We start from the raw sequence: 21,224 nt of genomic DNA on the forward strand, positions 1-21,224 counted from the left end.
CAAATGGTTAACATATTTTTTTTCTTTTAAGAAATTCTTTACTACATAAGGTTTCATTTAAAACCCATTAAAGCTTAATACTGACATATTTTAATAACCGTCTTACATTATACATTGACAGCCACATTTGTACTCGTGAAATGCTTTGTAGATTATAATTTTTTTTCATGTACTGCAACCTGGTAGATCTAAATATTACTGCACTATAAGTTAATACAAATATAAAATCAAATTTTGAAATTAACAAATGCAAAATTTTACAGGAATGACTGGTTTAGATTGTTTTGAATCTGAGTGTTTCTTATCTCGTCTTTGTATGCTCTAATTTCAAAAATATTGACTGGTGTATATGTAATATATTTTGTAATGATCTTTTTTCATCTTTTTATTCCTCCAAAGATAAAAAGTCGCCGAATAAAATGTCCGCCATTCAATACGTTGACAATCTTACTTTTTCTTTGTCAATTCTTTAATTTACATGATTGTATAATTACTATAACCATAATAGATATTTAAATGCCTTCATGATTTTCACACCTATATAATCATTACTATACTCAGATTTTTAGACTGTGTGCGTTCGTTTGTACGTGCACGTGTTTAATCTATATATCTAATTGCACATGGTACCTTAAATTCCTTGTACATTATTTCAAAATGAAAAACATCCATTGTGTCCAGCAAATTTAATCTATATTAACAAATCTATACAAGGAAATGTTATTTATTGTATGCGTGTTCCATGTATATGAAAGAAACTACCTTTGCCCTAACTAAAATAAATGCATATGATGGAAGACAGTACTAGTATCAATAAATTAAACTAATAGTAGTAAATATACTTTTTTAAATAGATTATTATACATGTAAAAGCATAATTATAGTCATTATTCATTGTGTGTTGCAGTATTCATGCAAATATGCAGGAGGCAAATATATAACACACAACTGCAATGGTCGTGTGTCAAACTGTTCCAAAATTGAACGATGTGTGGTGACATACGTGAACTATTCAATTCACATTTAAATGTGCATTATCAATCACAAAAATTATCGTCTAATTTTGCCCTTTTTGTTATTTTTTTTACTGTTGTTAAATATATGTACAATATGTTAAGTCTCTAGTTATATATGCTTTCGTGGCGGAAGCCGAACGGCAGAGTTTATTGTTTAATTTGGGTTTTTTGTTTTTTTTTTGGGGGGGGGGGTTCCTTTTTTGTCAATCAAAGATCACGTTAAAAGACTTTAGTAGTTAGTATTGTTAACACGCGGTGAATATGATATACAGATATATAATGTGGTCTCTGTTCTACAATTATACACAAATTCTATAGCACTCAAAATATCAATGCATGGTCTACAGGCGTCATTCAGGTGTGCAAGATAGATTAAAAGCAATACCAAATCAATCTAATGTAAAAGCGATGAAGGTATGTATTGTATTGATTATTCGGAGGTTTGTGCTTCAAGTACAAAAAAAAATACATTTCAAGGAAAATTACAAACATATAATCGCAATGCAATATGTTATTTCTGAACATGGCTGTCTTTTACAAAATAGTATAATAGGCTCTTGACCAACGAAATAGTCGCTGTTAAAATAAATTACATATAAAACATGCTGTACGAATTCTTTGTGTTCCATTCGATGTTTTATTGAGTCTAAGAATAACTAGTTCTGACGAATGCAATATAAGCTATTAAACATGAGAAATGTTAAGTGTTGATATAAACTAAAGGTAGTATATTCTACACTTACCCCCGAGACAGCCATTATTGAAAAGGACTAGAGCAATCAGTGTCAGGACAGTGCAGGGTAGTGCTCCTCCAATCTTCATTGTCTGAGAATGGTGAGAGATAGAGAAAAAAAAATAATCAATTAATCATTCATTTATTCCTTGTGAAATTCCAGCTCATAAGAGAAAATGAACTTATTGATATTGCCTCGCGTCTTAGCACTATCACATATCAAGTGCTTTGATCATGAATAATATCATTCCTTTTAGGTAATGTTGTTTATTTTGCAATCTATTTTTATGAGCATCTCCATACAATTTCCCATATTTTTGTGTTTTCTAAATCGTTTTTAAACGCAGACGTGCGTTGACTTATAAAAAGGTTGAAAGACTTTTTTTGTTTGGTCATTGAATGTTGACGTTCTTTCAAGTATATCCAAGGTGCTCACAACAACATGACATTCGTATCATTATGCTATCTCTGATCGTCTATAATATGATTGTGCTAGTTATCTATTCAGCTCGCCTTTTGAGGTGTTTTGACATTCTTTGAAATGATTCAAGATTTTGACAATTATTGTCATATTCATTTCCTTTTAAGAGAAAATTTCACCTGGCAATAACCCTGTTTTATCACGTCTTTAAATTCAAATATATTATACATGTATGCTATAATTACGTTTTTAGATCCTTGCAAAAAGTACATCATTTAAATTTGAATTGAATGTTTATTCATGTATGCAAAGCCTTTTTATTGATGTGATCTAAAATAATTACATCTTTTTTCGAAGGGAGCAATTAATAGATCAATCTATTTATTTTACTTCCGCTTTCCTATTTTGTGCTTTTTTGACTTAAAACAAGCATTTAATACCGTCTGAAGAAATGGTCTAAGGTATAAACTACTAGATAATGGAATGAGAGAAAATGTTATGCATCTACACTAAAAATGAAGAAAATAAATCTAAGATATTTATTAAAAAATAGAAAGGTATGTCATCCGATTTTTTCTGTTGAAATATAGGTGTGCGCCAAGGAGAAAGTTTATCTCGTTTTTTTATCATTTTCTATTTTTATTAACGACATAGAAGATTTTCTATTTGATTAGATATTGTTGGGTTACATGTACAAAGTACAATGTATTAGCTCTTCCATTGAAGATGAGTTGATATTATACTTGAACCTTTGCCTGTAATTCTATGCGGACGATACGGATATACATGTAGTGACTGAGACCGCTTATGATCTTCAGAAAGCACTAGATAAATCTCATGTGTATTGTTTACAATGGAAACTAAATGTCAATCTAGAAAAAATAAAGATATTATATTTTTTCAAAAGGCTCTAAACCTAAAAATATTTTTTATCAAAATAATAACGTTGTTGAAATTGTGATTGAATTCAAACATTTGCATAGGTACTGTATTTTCCAGAAGTGAATCTTTTTGTAAAGCCAAAAAGCACTTAGTCGAGCAAGCACAGATATCTATCTTAAGTATTATTAGAAAAATAAGACTCTTTAATCTACCTATAGAACAACAGTTTGATCTGTTTGATAAAGTAGTAGTATCGGTTTTGCTCTGTGGTTGTCATCTTCGCTAGCCAAGGGTTTCTGATCCGTATCTCTTCTCACGAAGCGGTGCGGAACAGAGACCCTTGGCTAGCGAAGATGTATGGTTGTGAAATTACGAGAATATAAATATTATTGAAAAAATCCATTTGAAATTTTTAGAATATGTTCTATATTTGAAAGGTAGTACGCCATCTTATATGATCTATGGTGAATCAGGTCGTTATCCTTTATATATGTCACTGTATGTTATCAAATGAGTTCTTTTTGGACAAAAATGATCCAGGGTCAAGACAATAAGATTGTGTTTACTGTTTTCAAATATTTACTAAAACAATATATGTAAATATATAAGATTAAAGGACAAGTTTATTCAGAAATGGTAAAATGATATAGATAATTTATCCATGGTTCAAATACCGGTATATAAAATTCATAAACAAAATTTGAAAAATACTTGAGCATTCTTGCTAAAACAAATTGGAAACCACTTATCAAATTCAGAACATCAAACTGTTTATCGATTGAAACCGGTAGATGGTATACAATTCCTGTAAATGATAGAAGTTGCACACTCTGTTATAGTGGTAAATTAGCAGACGAATTTCATTCTCGATTGCAAATCCCTCTCAACTTTACGTAGCGGAGGTTGACAATGGTTTTCGAGGGGTGTCAATTTCAACTGTTATCCTCCCAAACCGGTACTTCTTATTTTATTATACTGAATTTCTTAATTTTAGAGAAATTTTTACTGCTTTTGTATAGAAATTACGTGAATTCTACGGCGAATACGCGCATATTTTACGCGCATGTAACAATTCGTTGTGTTACCCGTTGCCAAGTGTGTTGCTAAGCTGAGGGTTATAGAACGGATTATCAACTGCGACTAAACCAATCAGATTTCAGTATTTAACATCAAAGTGTAATAAAACTACATGTACCAAGTCATATTTTCCTATTCTGTGACATTATTTATGTATGATGGGTGATTTTTTTTTAATCATATTCCTAACAAGGGGTTGATATCAGCTTCATCGGCCATACACGTAAAGACACATTAAAGATTTAACTAAACATAAAATGTTGCATAACTTCAGTGAATCGCGACATATTATATATTCCTTTTTATCCCAACTTCAAATGTATTCATACATGTGAATAAACGCAAGAGTGACTTTTAAACTGGATACTGGGTGGAGACATTTATACCAATTCATACACTTTTTTCGACTGGTTGGCTGGTTTTTTAGTACGTTTTGATTCAGTTTTTCATGGTCAATTGAATTGATGATTTAGACACAATCAGAAAATTATAACAATTTCTTACGCATTTTAAACATTCATCTCTCATATGAATCAGCATTTCTGCATAATTGACAGGGTGGGGCGACAAAAGATAGTGTGTCAATAGAATATGTTTACATTTCGAAAAATAAAAAAATATGAAAAAAATATATCATTCCAGAAGTAGGCGTTTCGGTGTTAAAAAGGGGGATTTCGAAATACGTGAGGTTACGTGATTTTTACATCCGTTTAAAAATAACCGGGCAATAGTATTGGCTACAGGACGGCGAATCACCGATCTCACTATAAATAGATAAAATGAAGAAAAAAACCCCAAAAACAACCAGCGTCAAAGATATACAGTGTATAACATTCTGCTTTAAACATTATCACTTATTTAAACATTATATTATTATTTTTATTTTTTTTTATTTTTTTTTTCTGTTGTTTTTTGTAAAAGAATAAATGTTATAAGGAGTATCACATTATTTTACATTTCGGGCATAAAAATTTTGTGCGATTGAAATCTAGTATACATGCAGCTGAACCACTCATGAAAGCGTATTTTGTATTTCTGGGGTCTGTTGTTTATTTTGGGTTTTTTCTGTTTTTCTGTTAGTTATCTTTATTTGCTGCATAGCGACGAAATAATGTAGTATATACTTATGTACATGTACACAGACGGTTACTTTCAAGTGGGGCTCTTCGCGTAAGAATGTTAACTTGTCCAATTAGTCATTACAAATTGCAAAACATTAAAAAAAAGACATCTTAACTATGTATCTCTGTATCACGCCTTAATTGTTAAAGCATTTATAGTTTATAGACCCTATGTAATACGCTGCATTTTAACCCTTTAAAATCGTTAAGTTGATTTCATACAAGGACGTTGAGTGACACATTACATATAAGCCTGAAATTCTATAAAACGTTAACAAAAGACGCACCATCAACCTAAAACTTCTTACCCGCACCTCATTACACAGAGGATTGAATGGATCAAACAAAGCAAAAATTGGAAAAGCTATTATTGTTTTTTTTAATAATTTAGTTTTAAATAACATTATATCAGTATGATGATTCTCAATTTACAAAAATAACATTTGAAGATTATTGAATATGCAATTTCTCGCAGCTTTTTTTTTTTATTGAGATGTCTTTTTAACTTAACTTGATTTAGAACATACTTAGTAATCCAGTTTTTCATCAGCAATCGTTGAATATTCTATTAAGTGATGTTTTTAATCTTTAAGAATTTCTGTAAGTTCACAGCCACGTCACATTTTTGAATGACAGCTAAGAGCAAAAGAGAGATAATATTTGTTTGGCACATAACTTTTGATCAGCCAATGAAAAACGTGGGTTATGTTCTAAGTAAGTGAGATCATGTTAAGGTCAAGATCTAGTAGGCTAAATGATTCCAGAGTGTCTTTTTGATGCTAGAACCATTATGACGTCATAATTGATTTGATGAATCTTTTCCCGTATTTTACGGCTTTAATAGAAAATGAAACAATATTTTGACATTCTATATTTAATCACGAGAAAAGTAATCCCGGTACCTATATTCAATTTGACATCATTTTAAATAGGAGGTCAAGAGCTTGTTTAATGCCGTTTTTGGAGAGCCTGTAGGCAACCTATATATATTTCATTAGTCAAAAAAAGACAAAACTCCGAGATTTGTTACTTTTATCCTTCATATTTCATTGAAAATGGTTGTTAAAAACATGATTTTTCCTCTTGTTTACCAAAAATTTAAGCCCCGGTTTACCATATGAAACATAGATATGAAGCATCATTTAAAGAAATTATAAACCTGTAGGCACCTTTCATTTACTAGATCTTGACCTTCAGTAAAATTTACGCGATTAATAAGAAGGGACTCAGTCGCTCCGCTTCCTCCGCTCCCTTAATCACGTAAATTTTTCTTAATACGATCTAACTATTACATATATCCAATTTTAAAAAAAATATATTGTTCGTCAGTCTTGTGTCATAAAAAAAAATACAAGAGATCGGCTGTCAGAACTTTCAGTACTTTCATTGGACTATGTTGTAAGTTCCTCGTTAGCACATGATGAAGTTCACAAGAAAAGATCGGATGATATTAGTTTCAAATGCTTATTTTTTATTTCAAACAACCCATGCCAAATACATGTATGTCATATAGTTGAGTTTTTTTTATTTTCCGGGCGGGGGTGCTTTTGTTTTTGGGTGTTTTTTTTTTAATTCTTGGGGGGGGGATGTTTTGTTTTTGTTCAGGGCGTCCACAGTAAGATTTGACATAGTCTAGTGTTTGATAGTTACACACCTTGTAGACATCTAGGTAAAGAAAAGGAGTAAAATTCGATAGTATCGAGAGAGCCATAGACTTAAACCAAGACCAATTTATCATGCAAAACTATTCTGTGCAGCCTGAAAAATGCGATAATCAAGTCAAAACATCGACCATTCGCGTTCTTCAATAAGCATTTACTCTCAGAAATGGTACATGAATAAACAACCTTTCGATAGAGCACAATCTTTAAAAACTCTTTTCGTCTCCAAATAGTTATATAAAATATCATCACAAAATTGATGTTGTTTAATAGCAACTGCAATTATACCATCAAATTGCAACTTTAAACTGATCAACCTTTACAAAAATATAAACTTTATATATAAAATCACATTATAATGGGGTATGGTTGATTGCTTATTCTATGCATATCTAAACATCCTCAGTATGACATTAAAGCCTGACGAGACATTGATGTACAAGCATTACTAAATGATACGTAATATTTTTTAACTGATTAGAACAGCGTAATAGGTTTGTTTATAATTTATTTCAAAATAACCAGTTACAAAAATTTTAGCTATTTGTTTTTTACTTGATTAAGTCTACATTCATTTACTAATTTCATATTCTTGTGTCAAGATGCCGGTAAAACATTTCAAAATGTGGACATGTTTCGTGCGTAGACACATATAACCGTCTGGGATATCGTGCTCATTACTACCACGTAACCTGATACACGTTTTAAAGGATCAGATATTTAGTTGTTGACGTTATATTTGCTAAATGAGTTCCCATTGGTTGAAATACAGTACAGTTACCAGACAAGAAATTCAGGCTTTATGCCTTGAGTTGTTTTGTTTTGTTTTGTTCTGGGGGTTTTTCTTCATTCAAGTTCGCAAGGTGTTGGCGCATGCAAGATTATCAAATGTGATTATAATATGACAACATATATTACAAATGGACCTCTACTTTATTGAGCTTTATTTAGCTTAAACTCTTTAATTTGAATGATGTCCTAAATTAAAAAATTAGACAACTGTAAAAGATTTACATATTAATATTTTAATTCAAACAAAATCACCGATTGCAGACTATTTTACTGTAAATTTTTAAAATTGTTACAGAGAAAAATTAAGATTTATCTACCCTAAAGCATTTTAAGACTTTTTACAGTAGCGTCAAAAACTATAAATAAAAAAAATCAAAATATTGCCAGATCTTTTAGCTGCATAGTGAAAGTCTTCACCTAACGAAGTATATTTTCTACTCTCTTCGTAAAAGAATTCAACACTTTAGAGGAAGCGAAATAAATATGTATTCAGACAAATGTTCTTGCATGCTTTCTCGAAGACTGTTTGAGACTCTTGTAGCCATCAGACCTACATGTATGTATACAGTTCATGAATTTTGATTTTTTTTATATTTTCACTTTTTTTAGGAGGGGTGGGGAGGGGGAGGGGGGAGGCTTACGTTAATACAATGTCTCAAAAGTTGTTGGGCGATTTTCTACGTGAGTACTGTACAATTATAACCAAAAAGTCGGCTATTCTAAAGAATTTATCATTTAATCCAAATGACTCCAATGAATTAATCAACCTGTTACAAGAGCACGTATCTATTAAACTGTGTTGTAAGTTTTTTTTATTTATCCACACATAAGTGTATAAAAGTCTATACGAGTCGTAGTTGTCATTGATTAGCGCTACAAAATGCAACATGTGGGGGCTTTTTTTCTTTATCATTTATTTATATGCATTGACTATTGTCATTATAAAGATAATAGAAGGCGTACCTAGGTAGATGCAATCTGATTCAGACCAAATTTATAGAACGCGTACTGTAAAGGGGGCCCTTCATAGTTTTTAACAAAAATTTAACCGATCGGTTCTAAACTGATAGAAATCGCTGTGCGCTTTGCAATGCGAATTCATGCTGATAAGAAGAATTAAGGATCATAGGCTTCATAGCCCACCAATATTACGATCTTTAAGTTTTCAAACGGTTGTAAAATGTCGATCTGCATACCAGTAATAATAAACAGCGATTATAAACGGTGTCCCAACTAGTTGCCCAATGTTGGGTAGTCGAAAAGTTGTTAAATGTTGTTATTGCACTCGCGCAATGCAATAAACACCTATCTTGAACAAATATCGATATTCTTTTCAAAAGTTTTACAGTCTCTGTGTGCGTCTTTGTACATATGCAGTATTCAGCTAGGGGATTGGGACAAATTCGTGTCTGCACGTGAAACCAAAGTAACAAAGGTTCAACGAATGTTTCTTCTTAATATTTGACTTTAAAATCGTGAAAAAACGAGTTGTCGAACTTGAGTCACGATTTTTTAATTCCTTCGAAATGAATTGAAAATTAATCAAATTCGATTAAATACTTTTTGGTCACACTTTCTCAAGATTTTCGATGCCAGGAATGTTTGATTTTAGAAGGAACTTTTTCTTTAACTCGGTATAACCCAATAAAAGTAAGATAAGTTTACTGTCTCGTTTGTTTAAAAATGTGTATATTTATTTAAATTCTACTTTTCATGCATTACATGTATACAGTTAAACATGGGGGGTGGGGGGGGGGTAGATTTATTCATTTACTGCAAACTTTCACCATTAGTTTTTCTCATGAAACCTTGATTCGAACTCCCTTTTTCCAGGTGTTATTTTTTTTTAAATATAAAGTTCTACAATTCATTTTCATGAAAAATAACTGCCTTTACTTTTTGGTATATATATTACTTGATAAAGTAGATATAAACTTAAATAGTAGTATTGCTTTCATATTATAATTACTTTTTCAGATGTAAATGACTTGAAATTAAAACTAAATATTTTATCAAAACATCATTGCATATGAATTACTCATTAGTTTCCCCGTCATATTTCAATAAATGTAATCAATGAAGCTCACTATTGATTTTTATCGACGTTTATTATCTTGTTCCCTGCCATGTGTGCACCATGCTTCTACGTGTTCACTGTAAATGGTTTCTCTTTAGATATGCAAAATGAATAGATCAAGCTTACCCTGAAAATATGGAAAAGTCGATTGACTTTTCCTTAAGGTTTTTAATCCTCTAGCACCTGAAAGGAATATATTCCCAAAACAACTGAATATATATATATATATATATATCCTTCCGAAACACAGAAATTGCAAACAGTCCACCGCAGTTCCGAGCGGTAAATTCACACCGGGGTAAATGAAATAGGCGAACTAGTTCCACCAGGGCGTTGTATATAGCCGTCTTCTCAAATTACTATAGTGTGCATTAAAAAAAACCCACTGAACTATGTCTTCTCGGGTCTATTGTTATATTAACATTTCACAGAGAATACCTTTAAAATTCACTATATGTTGGTGCATATATTGAACATTTTTGAGATATATCTTTAAGAGATACGGTGTTTATTCTGAAGTGCTGTTAAGAGGACCTGGAATTTGCACACCAATTTGCAATTATTGCAAGGAATACGGGAATTTTTCTTCCATTGAAATTGCTACCGTTAATTTTAAAATTCCGGGTGGAGGTCAAAGAAGGCAAGCTTTGTGTGCGTGAAAAATAGGTCAAAAGTGAATGGTCTGATCAGAAAACTGGCTCAGGTTGCATGCCGAAGTATCATCCCTCAGAGAGAGAGAGAGAGAGAGAGAGAGAGAGAGAGAGAGAGAGAGAGAGAGAGAGAGAAAGAGGCAATGTATCATTTATATATGCATATAAGTACTAACATACGAATACTTAATATGATATTAGGGAGTGACAAAAGTTACAACATGTATATGTATAAAAATATTTTTTAATTTGTATAAAACATATATAAATATATAATCAGATTTGATAAAAAAGAACAACAATAGGCATTTATATATGTGTAAATATATAAATAGTTTTTGATTACATCACAATCTATATAAATATATAACATACTGGTATGAGGACTCACTCATTTATATAACAACCTATATCTACGAAGGCAATATGAATACGGTAGCTAAAATATCGAAGATCATGTGTTGACGTTATGGTACCGGTAAATCGTTCTTTACCCATCAAACGTTAATATGCATATTATGCACATACTACAAAGGTACAGTTCTACTGTACATCCGTTACGATTACTGAACCACGCATTTTCCATAATGATATGTTATACGCTTTATTTAAATGAATTCATGTATTTTAGAACTGTGGAAAGTAAAAGGAGCAAATTGCACTCGAATCATGATTGGTATTATTATGCTTTTCATTCTAAAGTAATCTATTAGTTTCATCCTAAAGTAATACATAAGTCATTCTCTACACAGTACAATAGGAACACATCCAGGTAGAGTTTCTATGAAATGTTCGCAAAAAAATCAGGATGAATCCTAAACCGCATGAATACTATGAAAATGGAACGAACTTAATTCAAAAGGCATGAACATGGTCCGAGCTGCACATGATCCAGACAGCACATGGAACTTGTTCAGAAAATGATCCATACAGCATGCTAGTAAATCCAGATTGTACATTAAAGTAATCCAGACAGCTCAGGAAAATAATCCATACGGCACATGAAACTGATCCAGACAGCACATGAAACTGATCCAGACGGCACTTGAAGCTGATCCAGACGACACATGAAATTATTAATCCAGAAAAGAACGTATCTTGATCCAGATTGTAAATTAGTATATATACACGTAGTCCCGAAAAACACATAACCTGCTCCATAAAACACATAACCCTAATCCAGTCAGCGCATGAACGTGATCCAGACATCAAACGAATAGAACCCGACTATACATGAATCATTGCAGATTGCATATGAATGTGATTCTAGACAACAAATATACGTAAATTTGACCCTGGCGGTAAATAAAATTTACTTGGAATAAGGATATTGGCACATGTTTGGAAGAATATGGATTTCAGCTAGAGGTCTACTGGTCCGATTTTTTCTACAATAAAATATATAAAAATGTTTATTGAAACATGTAAAAATATCCACATTTTCAAAAATGTCCAATACATTTCTGTCTCAATTACTACCACAGACATTGAAATGTTTAGCAAGTAACTAGATCATTTCCAAACAACACAAGTCCAATTTAGCAGCTGAAGGCCATTCTCTGCCATGAGGTTATGCATATTGAATAGGAATAAAAGTTACTCATATATTTTTGATATTCTTTGCATGATAACTTAAACTTAAAAAGTGTGTGCATTTCATAGATAATATACATGTATCTTATACTATATGTATACAAGTATCTCATTCTACAATTAAATAGGTGGTTAAGTTCTCTGATAAGGGTCACAAGATACTTACAAAAAGTGGGTGTGGCCTAGACTCAGCCTGGGGCCGTTTTATCTGATACTGTGTGTTGGGATCTAGAGCTTGATACATAAAATCCCACGAAAAATTGGATTTGGCTCCATTGTCATAAGCTACAATATATCAATAGAAAGATCAATCAATATGTGCATGTATCTACTATACTAGTATAAGTGTGCTTATAATCAATATTGGTGCCGAGAAAAAAAAATCGATTATACTTCAAATCTATGGCCACTTGAATTAATAGGCATATGCTTTAAAATCAATATTTGAGCTTGATATAATTAAATATTTAGAGTTCAAGTTTGACTTCAAGTCTGTTAAGAATAAACATAATTTCGTGGTGAAAAAAAAATCAAATTAACATTTTACGATCAATGGACAACAGACGCACATGCCTGCTGAAGTGCATGTTACGTAATGGCAGACTTACTGTACACTTCCCGGCCCCCGCGGTACGTGTTATCGAACCCGTCTCCGGTCCTCCCCCTCCTCTCATTCATGTCGGACAGACTAGAGTCGTCGCCCCAGTTCCTGACAGAATAGGGACCACGCCGTCCCCAACTGTCTATCTTAGTTGGGATTCCGGTCTTAAAGAAACCCTCTGCATTCATTGTTCTTAAAAGAAAATAAGAGGATACTTTTATTTTTTTCGGCAGTATTTGTGGTTATCTGTTTATATGTATTTTGGCCAAAAAACCAAGACAATTTTTACGATGTTCGTGTTGTTGTGTTTTTTAACCGAATCAGAAGCTGTACACTGCTTATTATATAATTTTGATATATAAGCTGCATTGGCTAATAGGCCAATGACAAGCTTCATTTTCATTTTCCAATAATTTCTATTTATATACATAGATTCTTACCAACGTAATCATATGATTAAGGATAATCAAATATACCTAGTATATTTTGTCCGATTTTTTATCATTGTTGAAATTTTAATTGAAATACACACTCACCTATCTAAATCATCCTCCTCTGAGCTAAAGGAGCCCTTCTTGTACTTCTTTCTGCGGTAGTACACACAGATGATGACCATAATGAGGACGGCCATTACAAACAGGGGTATCCCCACTCCAAAGCCCACAATGTACTTGTAGGTATCTGCAACGATACAACAGTAAACTAGTTATTAATAACTTGTCTATGGTTTTATTGTAGTAACCTCTAGGACCCTAAATTTCATACTCGGTTCACAGGTCGAGACTAATTTGCCGAATTGTGCAGAAAAATATATTCTTACCATCACTTTGGATTTGTCTGCAATACAAGAAAAACAAGCATAATTAAAACCCATCAATTGGCGTATTGAATAAAACAATAACTATTATTTTAGTGAATGAATGATTAATTACACTCAAACCATATCAATGATACACGAGGTAAAAAACAATATTTACAAATGTACAAAAAGGCAGGGAAGAAAGTATGAAGAAAACAATATCAAGCAATCCATACCTGCACTGTACCACACCATTTTCCTCCCCACATTCCTGTCCGCTTGGACAAGAATTAAAGGTGTTAAACACCTGGCATGCTGTTGCACCCGAAGAGACAGGTACAGCTGAAATAAATAATGCATCATTAAACCAAGCTACTATTGAAAGGAGTTAATGGTCATAGTTTTAAACCTGAGAGCAAAGTATACATTGAGGAGGTCATTGCACCCTACACTTCCGGACTCTAGACGTGTTTTCATTCAAAGCTTCAATTTTTAATAAGTTATATTTTTATTTTCTTTTAAATTTTTTCTACTACAACATAATTTTAAGTAAGAACGAGTATTACTTAATGAAACAGTGTTTAATGGTTTGGTTCTATTAGTACATACTCTGAGAGTTCCCGTTTGAATCGGTGACCGTCATGGACTGTACGGGGACATCGGTACTGTTGTAGGTAACCTTCAGGGCCCCTGTGGCCAAGTTAGTCAGGGTCTTGGTGAAGTCACTCTTAGCTTGGGTCGCCGAGGCGCTTGACGTCACAACAGTATGATCTCCAATCACACTCCCAAATCTATATCATAATATAGTGTATCAGGAACAATTATTGCTTTGTTTTGAACATGTTTTATATATTGACAAACAATCAATATAGGATTGCAAAACTGCAAGGTTTTGATAACTTACAATTGCCAACTTAATATTTAAGAAATGGCTATATTTTTTATAAATTAATTGGTAGATGAGTAAATTGTATTGGTGGACTCGTACCCCTAGAATAACGTGGTATATAAACATAGAAGTGTAATTGCCAAATGTCTTATGATTATGAAAATATTTCTTAATTTTTTATTACATTCATAAATTTTATAATATCAAGGTGTTCAAGCAGATTTTACATATGTTTAACATTTTAGTTAACGTTGATTACCTTATTTCTATGATGACCACTCGGAGGAAACCCGTTATTCTTCCTTGATATAGATTAGTCAGCTGTTGAGGAATTATCAAAACAGTGTCATTTTTTTTTTACTGATTTAATGATTTAGATGCTGATATTAAATTAAGTACACTTAATATTCAATGTAACAAATTTAAGGGAAACAAAATGTATTTCAAGATCTTTTAAATTTAAAATAAATAGGACTTACAGCAGTTTTCATTTCTGCCTTTATGACATCTTTTTCCGAAGGATTGCCGTTAATGTTAAAAGTAAAAACCGCCGAAAAAACGCTTTCCCCAGACGCTACAAAAACAAAGACATAAGTCCGTACGTAATCAATGATGCATATAGTGATAGTAAAAATAAATATGTCAATGAATAGAACTATTTGACTTTTGAAAAGTAATTCACTTCACTTTACCTGGTTGATATGTTGTTGGAGCTGAAATGAGTTGAAAAAAAAGAACATTACAAGCATTATTCAGAAATTCTATTATCAAATTCAATTTAAGAACAGATTGAAATTTTGGAAGAAAAGGCGCATAGACCTAGTTGATAAACTTATCGCTTCTCAGATTATAAATAGTTTGCACTATATATCATTGGAGGTTTTTAAATTATATTTTCAGAAAATCAAATGTAGAAAGGTTTTCACTTTTAAGAATATTTAAAATCTTCATTTAATCACAAAAAATCGTTTTGAAGAAAAAATTTCAACACTTAAGAATTTAAAAGTTTTTGGAAAATGTTAAATTTATTCAAATGTTTATTCATGAACAATATCAATCAATTTCTTAAGAAAAAATGAAACAGGTATCCTTATCATGCCTATGGCTTTAGAAGGCTTATAAAAATGCTTATCAACAATAAACATGTCAACCGGTTTTCATATTTTACATGTATATAAATATAAAACTATTACCTTGTGTGGTAGAAGTAACAGCTTCAGTTGTTGTTGTTGTTACAGGGGCTGTAGATGTTGCAGCTCCAGCTGTTGTGGTCGTTTCAGGGGCAGTTGAAGTAACAGCTGCAGATGTTGTAGTTGTTACAGGGGCTGTAGATGTTAAAGATTCAGCTGTTGTGGTTGTTGCAGCTTCTGACGTCACGTCTGTTGCAGTGGGCGTGGAAGCTTCAGTTGTTTGAGTTGTTGAAGTTTGTACTGTAAAATTAATATGAATATAAATATTTTCTATTAATTGCGTGTAAGATAATGTACTGTGCACAATTCACTTTTCAAATGACTTTATTCGAAAGAGAAATTGTTTATATGTATGAATGATATGAATAATGCATATTGCTATATATTCAAGCGAAAATCAATTGTCTTTAGTAAGAAGTTTTTAAAAAATGGTTAAATGCAAGAGTTTCTATATAGAAGATGTAAGTGATAGACTGTCTACACATGAGATACATATTAAAAATTAAAAATCAGCCTAATCTCGAGAACATATAAGGTTGTGCAATTAGGTTAAACATCAACCAATCCTCCTTCTGAAAGAATGTAATTCGGAGTGGTGCATGGTGTTACCAGTGCCGGGTAGTGCATGCGTACTGGGAAAGGTACCTTCAGTTGTAGCCTCGTTTGTAGTTACAGGGGCATTTGTTGGCTGTGTGGTGGTACCCTGGGACATAGTTGTTGTTGGCGGGTCGGACACAGACTGAGTGGATGTAAGAACTTGAGCAGTTGTAGCCAAACCGGTGGTTACAGATTGTGTTGTAACCGAGTCAGTAGTAACAGACTGAGGAGTTGTAGCCGATCCTGTGGTTACAGATTGCGAAGATGTTGAGGAGTCTGTAGTTACAGGTTGGGCGGAAGTTGCCGAGTCAGTAGTTACGGTTTGAGAAGATGTTCCAGATACGGTAGTTGCAGGTTGAGCAGACGTTGATGAGTCTGTAGTTACGGGTTGAACAGACGTTGATGAGTCTGTAGTTACAGGTTGAACAGACGTTGATGAGTCTGTAGTTACGGGTTGAGCAGATGTTGAAGAGTCTGTAGTTACGGGTTGAGAAGACGTTCCAGGTGCAGTTGGTGCAGTGGAACCAGCCATTGTTGTTGTTGTCCCTTCTTCCGTTGTTGTAGATACTTCTGAACAACATTTCAAGCCATTTTCATCAAAATGTTAGTAAGCAGTCACCAAAAAAATATAAGCAGCACGCATTGCTATTAAAGTTCTTAGAAGCATTTTCGCTGAAGCATATATTAAAAATAGGCTAAACACAGCACACTTATGAGCATTGTGAACCAAGCGTATTGCTGCTGCATGCTGGGTATTGCAACAGAATCAAAATAATAAACGATCCCTGTTTAACAGGAATGATCAAAGAAGCTCTAAAATTCGATAGTTTGGCTAATATATGCTGTAACGATGTTTAATTTTTAGATTTTTTAGAATATAACTATATACCTGTGCAAGTCCGACCATCGCCAAAGATGCCATTATTGCATGTACAAGTGAAACTGCCATCAGTGTTACTACAGGCGGCATTCGTACTGCAATCGTCGGTTCCACGCACGCACTCGTTGATATCTTTTAATGATAAAGTTACACATGTATTATATATGTAAGGTCATCGTACATGTAGATGTAACAATAGCAATAAATTTTGGTAGCATGTGTTTTATGTTTGTGAAACTGGTTTTGATAAGTTGGGATTCATATCTATAATTTGCAGAATGTTTTCGTCCAGGTACATGTATTAATATCGTATCATGATATTTATACAAGTAATGATTTTTCATAAAATCACCAAACTTACACGTCAGTATTCTATCAATATAGCCGCTTCAATATTCTTAGAGTTTGACTTTGCACCGCCATTATTGTCGTTACTTTATACACAAGACATAACATCTAATGTTACGAGCCGCAATAAAAACAGCCTTGCTATTTCAAGCATGTTAAAAAAAGCCTTCAAAATCTTGATGGTCATGTTCCATTAAAACGTCTTATAAGGTAAACAATTATGCAGCACTTTTGCAAAAGTCTACACCCATAATGTATTTTGGTGCATTGAATTCATAATTCCTCTCCTTTTGTATCAAGTACCTTGTATCATATGCTTCTATCATACTTAACTTTTATTGAATATTTACACATTCTCAAAACGCCCTATCTTTCAGAATTTTACAATTGTAAAAAGCACTTTAGATCTAGATCTTCTCCTTACATATCGACTACCATGTATTTGTAAATTTCTATTATATTTGTATTGTACATTTCCCGTCCTCTCGAAACGCTTCGTTCATTGAGAACTGTACAATCATGGAAATTATCCTCTTTACATAGCATATATATACCGCTAAAATCTTCACGCCAACAGCAATAGGCTATAAACCCCTAAAGCCAAAGGAGCGTCCCATTTAGAGGAAAAACCACCCTTTTTATGGTCATTATTCCGCAGGAATGTAATGCATACAAATACAAGTCTTCCCACACTAACTTTATTTCTACGTTACAATATTGGCTGCAAACTGAAACTTAATTTTCTTAACAATGTACCAAGCTCATGCGTCACGGCTTATACCATGGGCTGAACATTCAGAGGGGTAACCTAACGCTTTCTGAAGAATAAAAAAAAAGTTCAAATATTTCCCGAAGAATGAAATTTAAAGCTTTGTTTAACCTTTATGATAAAGAGACGAATATTTTGTGACCTAGTGGTCGTTCTTTTTAAATGATACGTTTTCTGAAAAAGACTGCATGGGTGCTTTTAGTCTATTTTTAAGGAGGGAGCAAGACCTGATGTATCAACTGAGATAATTTGTTACGGTATTTCAGGAAACCTTATCAACATTAAAGACATTCACCGAAATGATTTTTGTAAACTTTTTAGTTTTTTTCAAAGATCACTAGTCTTGTATAATTGGCATGTCTAATGAGATCTTAAAGATCTTAAATCTTGTTATAATTGGTGGAAAGTTGAGAAAATCACCAAGCTACATGTAGTTACGTGTGCATGACATGTTCAAATATGGTAAATAGATACAGACTCTTCCAACATATAACATATAGATTGATAGTAGTTGAAATCCTTCGCTTTATCATCCAATATTTTGTTTAAGAGTAAAAGATAAAAAAAAAATTATATACTATTATGTTATTCTTGATGGGCCTTTATTTATTAAAATAAATATTCAAAATTGAGTAATTGAAATTGGGCTTTCATTCTTTCGTTGAGGTTTCATATGGAAATAAAAGTAATCTTTGTAAACATATGCAAGGTTACACTATTTTTCTTTATTGCACAACAGTTCTGAAACACGAGCCTTTCCATATCGTCTGATTATTTTTCTTTAAAAGGACAGCAATATCTGTAACATGTCTTTGTACAATGTTGTATGCTTCCATTTCTTACTCCAACATGTAATGAAAACCATTTTTTTCCACAGGTCTTTAAAGAATACTAAATTTACATGTCAGGTGATTCATTCCGTCAAGTGAATGATTTAAATCTTTTTGGTCAAGCAAAACGGCCCATAAATCTATATATTGTGCTGAATTAAGTTACTTTTTGAAATATAAGCATACCTATGCATTCGCCAGTGGAGCTTTTTTCGTATCCAGTGTTACATGAACAGAGATAGGACCCGCTCTGTTCTGTACAGGTTGCGTTGGCTCCACAGATGTTCGGGTCAATAGTACATTCCAATATGTCCTCTGAGCAGCTGACGCCTTGCCATCCAACGTTACAGATACATGTGCCATCACTTTTGTCACATGCCCGAGTGTTGCTGAAGTTACATTTGCACTGACTGGCACAGTTCAGGCCATAAGTTGTACCAGAGCACTCTGAAAGGTTTTAGTACAGACAAAATTATTTTTCAACGATCCATTTCTAGAAACCAATTTATGTATCTGTACTTGAAAAGAATTAGTCACAAATGTTCTTGTTCATCTACATTTTTTAAAATAATGGCCTCTTACGGCCGTTAGACATTACAATATTTTACTGATGTATATATACATGTATTTATGGAATAAAATTTTTGCATGCATTTATCTTTTAATTTTATATGTTTTGGACATACAAAAAATCTGCACTGTTTCTTCTGAGGGATAAACACAAAAAGAACAGCAAAACTTACCAACACACTGTCCTCCAGCAAGAGAATATCCAGCAATGCAATCACACGAGTAGGACCCTGGAGAATCGGTACAGTTAGAGTTGAGGGGACATATGGAGGAGTTCAGACACTCGTTGATGTTATCTGTACAAGTGGCTCCTTTCCAGCCAGTCTTACAAATACAACTACCATCCACGTTGTTACAAGACTGAGTGTTCTGTGCATTGCAGCTACAATTCGATTCGCAGTTGAGGCCGTATTTACCCGAGTCACAGTCTAGAAAAGAAATAAAAATATAATGCATTGGAAAGGTTTATATATATTTTTTCCATATAGCATTAATCGAATTTTTTTTTTTGGATTTCGTAGAAAAAAAAGCTTTAAACATCAATCGTTACAGGTTTATTTATAAATAGGAATTTCTAAAGTTTCTGAGAAAATCGTGCATCTCTTGATCTTTGATAATTATATGCTCACCAATGCAAGTCCTCTGATCCACATCCAATTTCTTTCCTGCCACACAGCTACATGTATATCCGAGACCTGGTCCATTCTGGGTGCAGTTCTCGCTGCATGGATTCGGGGAACATTCGTCGATGTCTGAAATTGTCAAATATAACAGGGTTTTGGTCGTATTCCAAAACGTTCATATAACAATAGAATTATATAAATATTCAATTTACAATACTGATTTATGAAACTGGGCTATGCATGGGCTCTTTCTTTACCATCACAAGTATATCCATCTGCATTCAACTTGTAGCCAGTGTTACAGAAGCAGTATTCCGATCCATCAGCTCTGACTCCGCATTGTTGGGAACAGTTGAAGGTAGTATTGGTGCATACCGTCTTAGCTAAAGAGACGAAATGTAAATAATTTTAGATTAAATCACCATTTATATAAATGTTGCGACAGGTAAGCATTTTGTATACAATATTTATAAAGTAAGTATTACAAAAACCACATTTTACTGCTTTATTTTACATTGCAGCTACTGCTGCTGATCACAACAGATCAATTAATCAGTTGATTAATTGATGACAATGATGATGATGGTTAATTGATGACAATGATGATGATAGTTTATTGATGACAATGGTGATGATGGTTTATTGATGATGATAATGATGATGACGGTTTATTGATGATGATAATGATGATGACGGTCTATTGATGATGATGACGATGATGTTTATTGATGACGATAAGGAGGAGGAGGCTTGTAAATCATAGACGACTGCAATGTGATTTTAAGATTGTGATCATGTAGTATTGTATTGGATGAGCATGTTTACTTACTATAACAGGTTGTCCTTGTTGTGGTATTTAGGAGGAATCCTTGATTACAGGAGCATTTGTAGCTTCCTATAGCGTTGGTACAAATCTGGTCGCAGGGACTAATAGGGGCAGAACATTCGTCATAATCTTCACACTGGGAGGTTCCAACCAACCGAAATCCTGCGTGACAGCTACAGGAGTAGCTTCCAGGAGTGTTGGAACATACCTGGCTACAGGGGTTTGTAACACATTCATCAATGTCTGAAAAAGCAAACGGTTAAATATCAAACCTATTAA

General features: G+C 33.0%; 1 protein-coding gene and 1 non-coding gene across 9 annotated transcripts in view; both read right to left on the reverse strand.

Annotated features, from left to right (window-relative positions):
• LOC105335245 (fibrillin-1) overlaps positions 1-10,129 on the reverse strand; it is a 96,956-nt gene extending 86,827 nt beyond the window's left edge. For 5 of the 8 annotated variants that reach the window (XM_066084004.1, XM_066084002.1, XM_066084003.1 and 2 more), the window contains exons 1-2: positions 9,907-10,120; positions 1,760-1,841 (exon numbers count right to left, since the gene is read on the reverse strand). In XM_066084004.1, coding sequence (XP_065940076.1) covers positions 1,760-1,838 — 79 coding nt within the window. In that variant the 5' untranslated portion in view covers positions 1,839-1,841; positions 9,907-10,120. Of the gene's footprint in view, positions 1-1,759; positions 1,842-9,906 lie in introns of all 8 variants that reach the window. The other 3 variants (XM_066084005.1, XM_066084006.1, XR_010713865.1) reach the window with 2 other exon arrangements.
• Positions 10,130-10,656: 527 nt separating this feature from the next.
• Positions 10,657-21,224, reverse strand: part of LOC105332962 (mucin-3A) — a 34,237-nt gene continuing 23,669 nt past the window's right edge. Inside the window, exons 29-46 of the transcript XR_010714178.1 lie at positions 20,949-21,188; positions 20,377-20,502; positions 20,126-20,248; positions 19,670-19,924; positions 19,113-19,373; positions 16,989-17,111; positions 16,148-16,669; positions 15,506-15,742; positions 15,005-15,025; positions 14,792-14,886; positions 14,572-14,633; positions 14,033-14,214; positions 13,660-13,765; positions 13,445-13,461; positions 13,161-13,305; positions 12,632-12,816; positions 12,190-12,308; positions 10,657-11,818 (exon numbers count right to left, since the gene is read on the reverse strand). This is a non-coding gene — a transcript (mucin-3A). The remainder of the gene's footprint in view (positions 11,819-12,189; positions 12,309-12,631; positions 12,817-13,160; positions 13,306-13,444; positions 13,462-13,659; positions 13,766-14,032; positions 14,215-14,571; positions 14,634-14,791; positions 14,887-15,004; positions 15,026-15,505; positions 15,743-16,147; positions 16,670-16,988; positions 17,112-19,112; positions 19,374-19,669; positions 19,925-20,125; positions 20,249-20,376; positions 20,503-20,948; positions 21,189-21,224) is intronic.

The sequence above is a fragment of the Magallana gigas genome, chromosome 5 (assembly GCF_963853765.1).
Source record: "Magallana gigas chromosome 5, xbMagGiga1.1, whole genome shotgun sequence".
Taxonomy (NCBI): domain Eukaryota; kingdom Metazoa; phylum Mollusca; class Bivalvia; order Ostreida; family Ostreidae; genus Magallana; species Magallana gigas.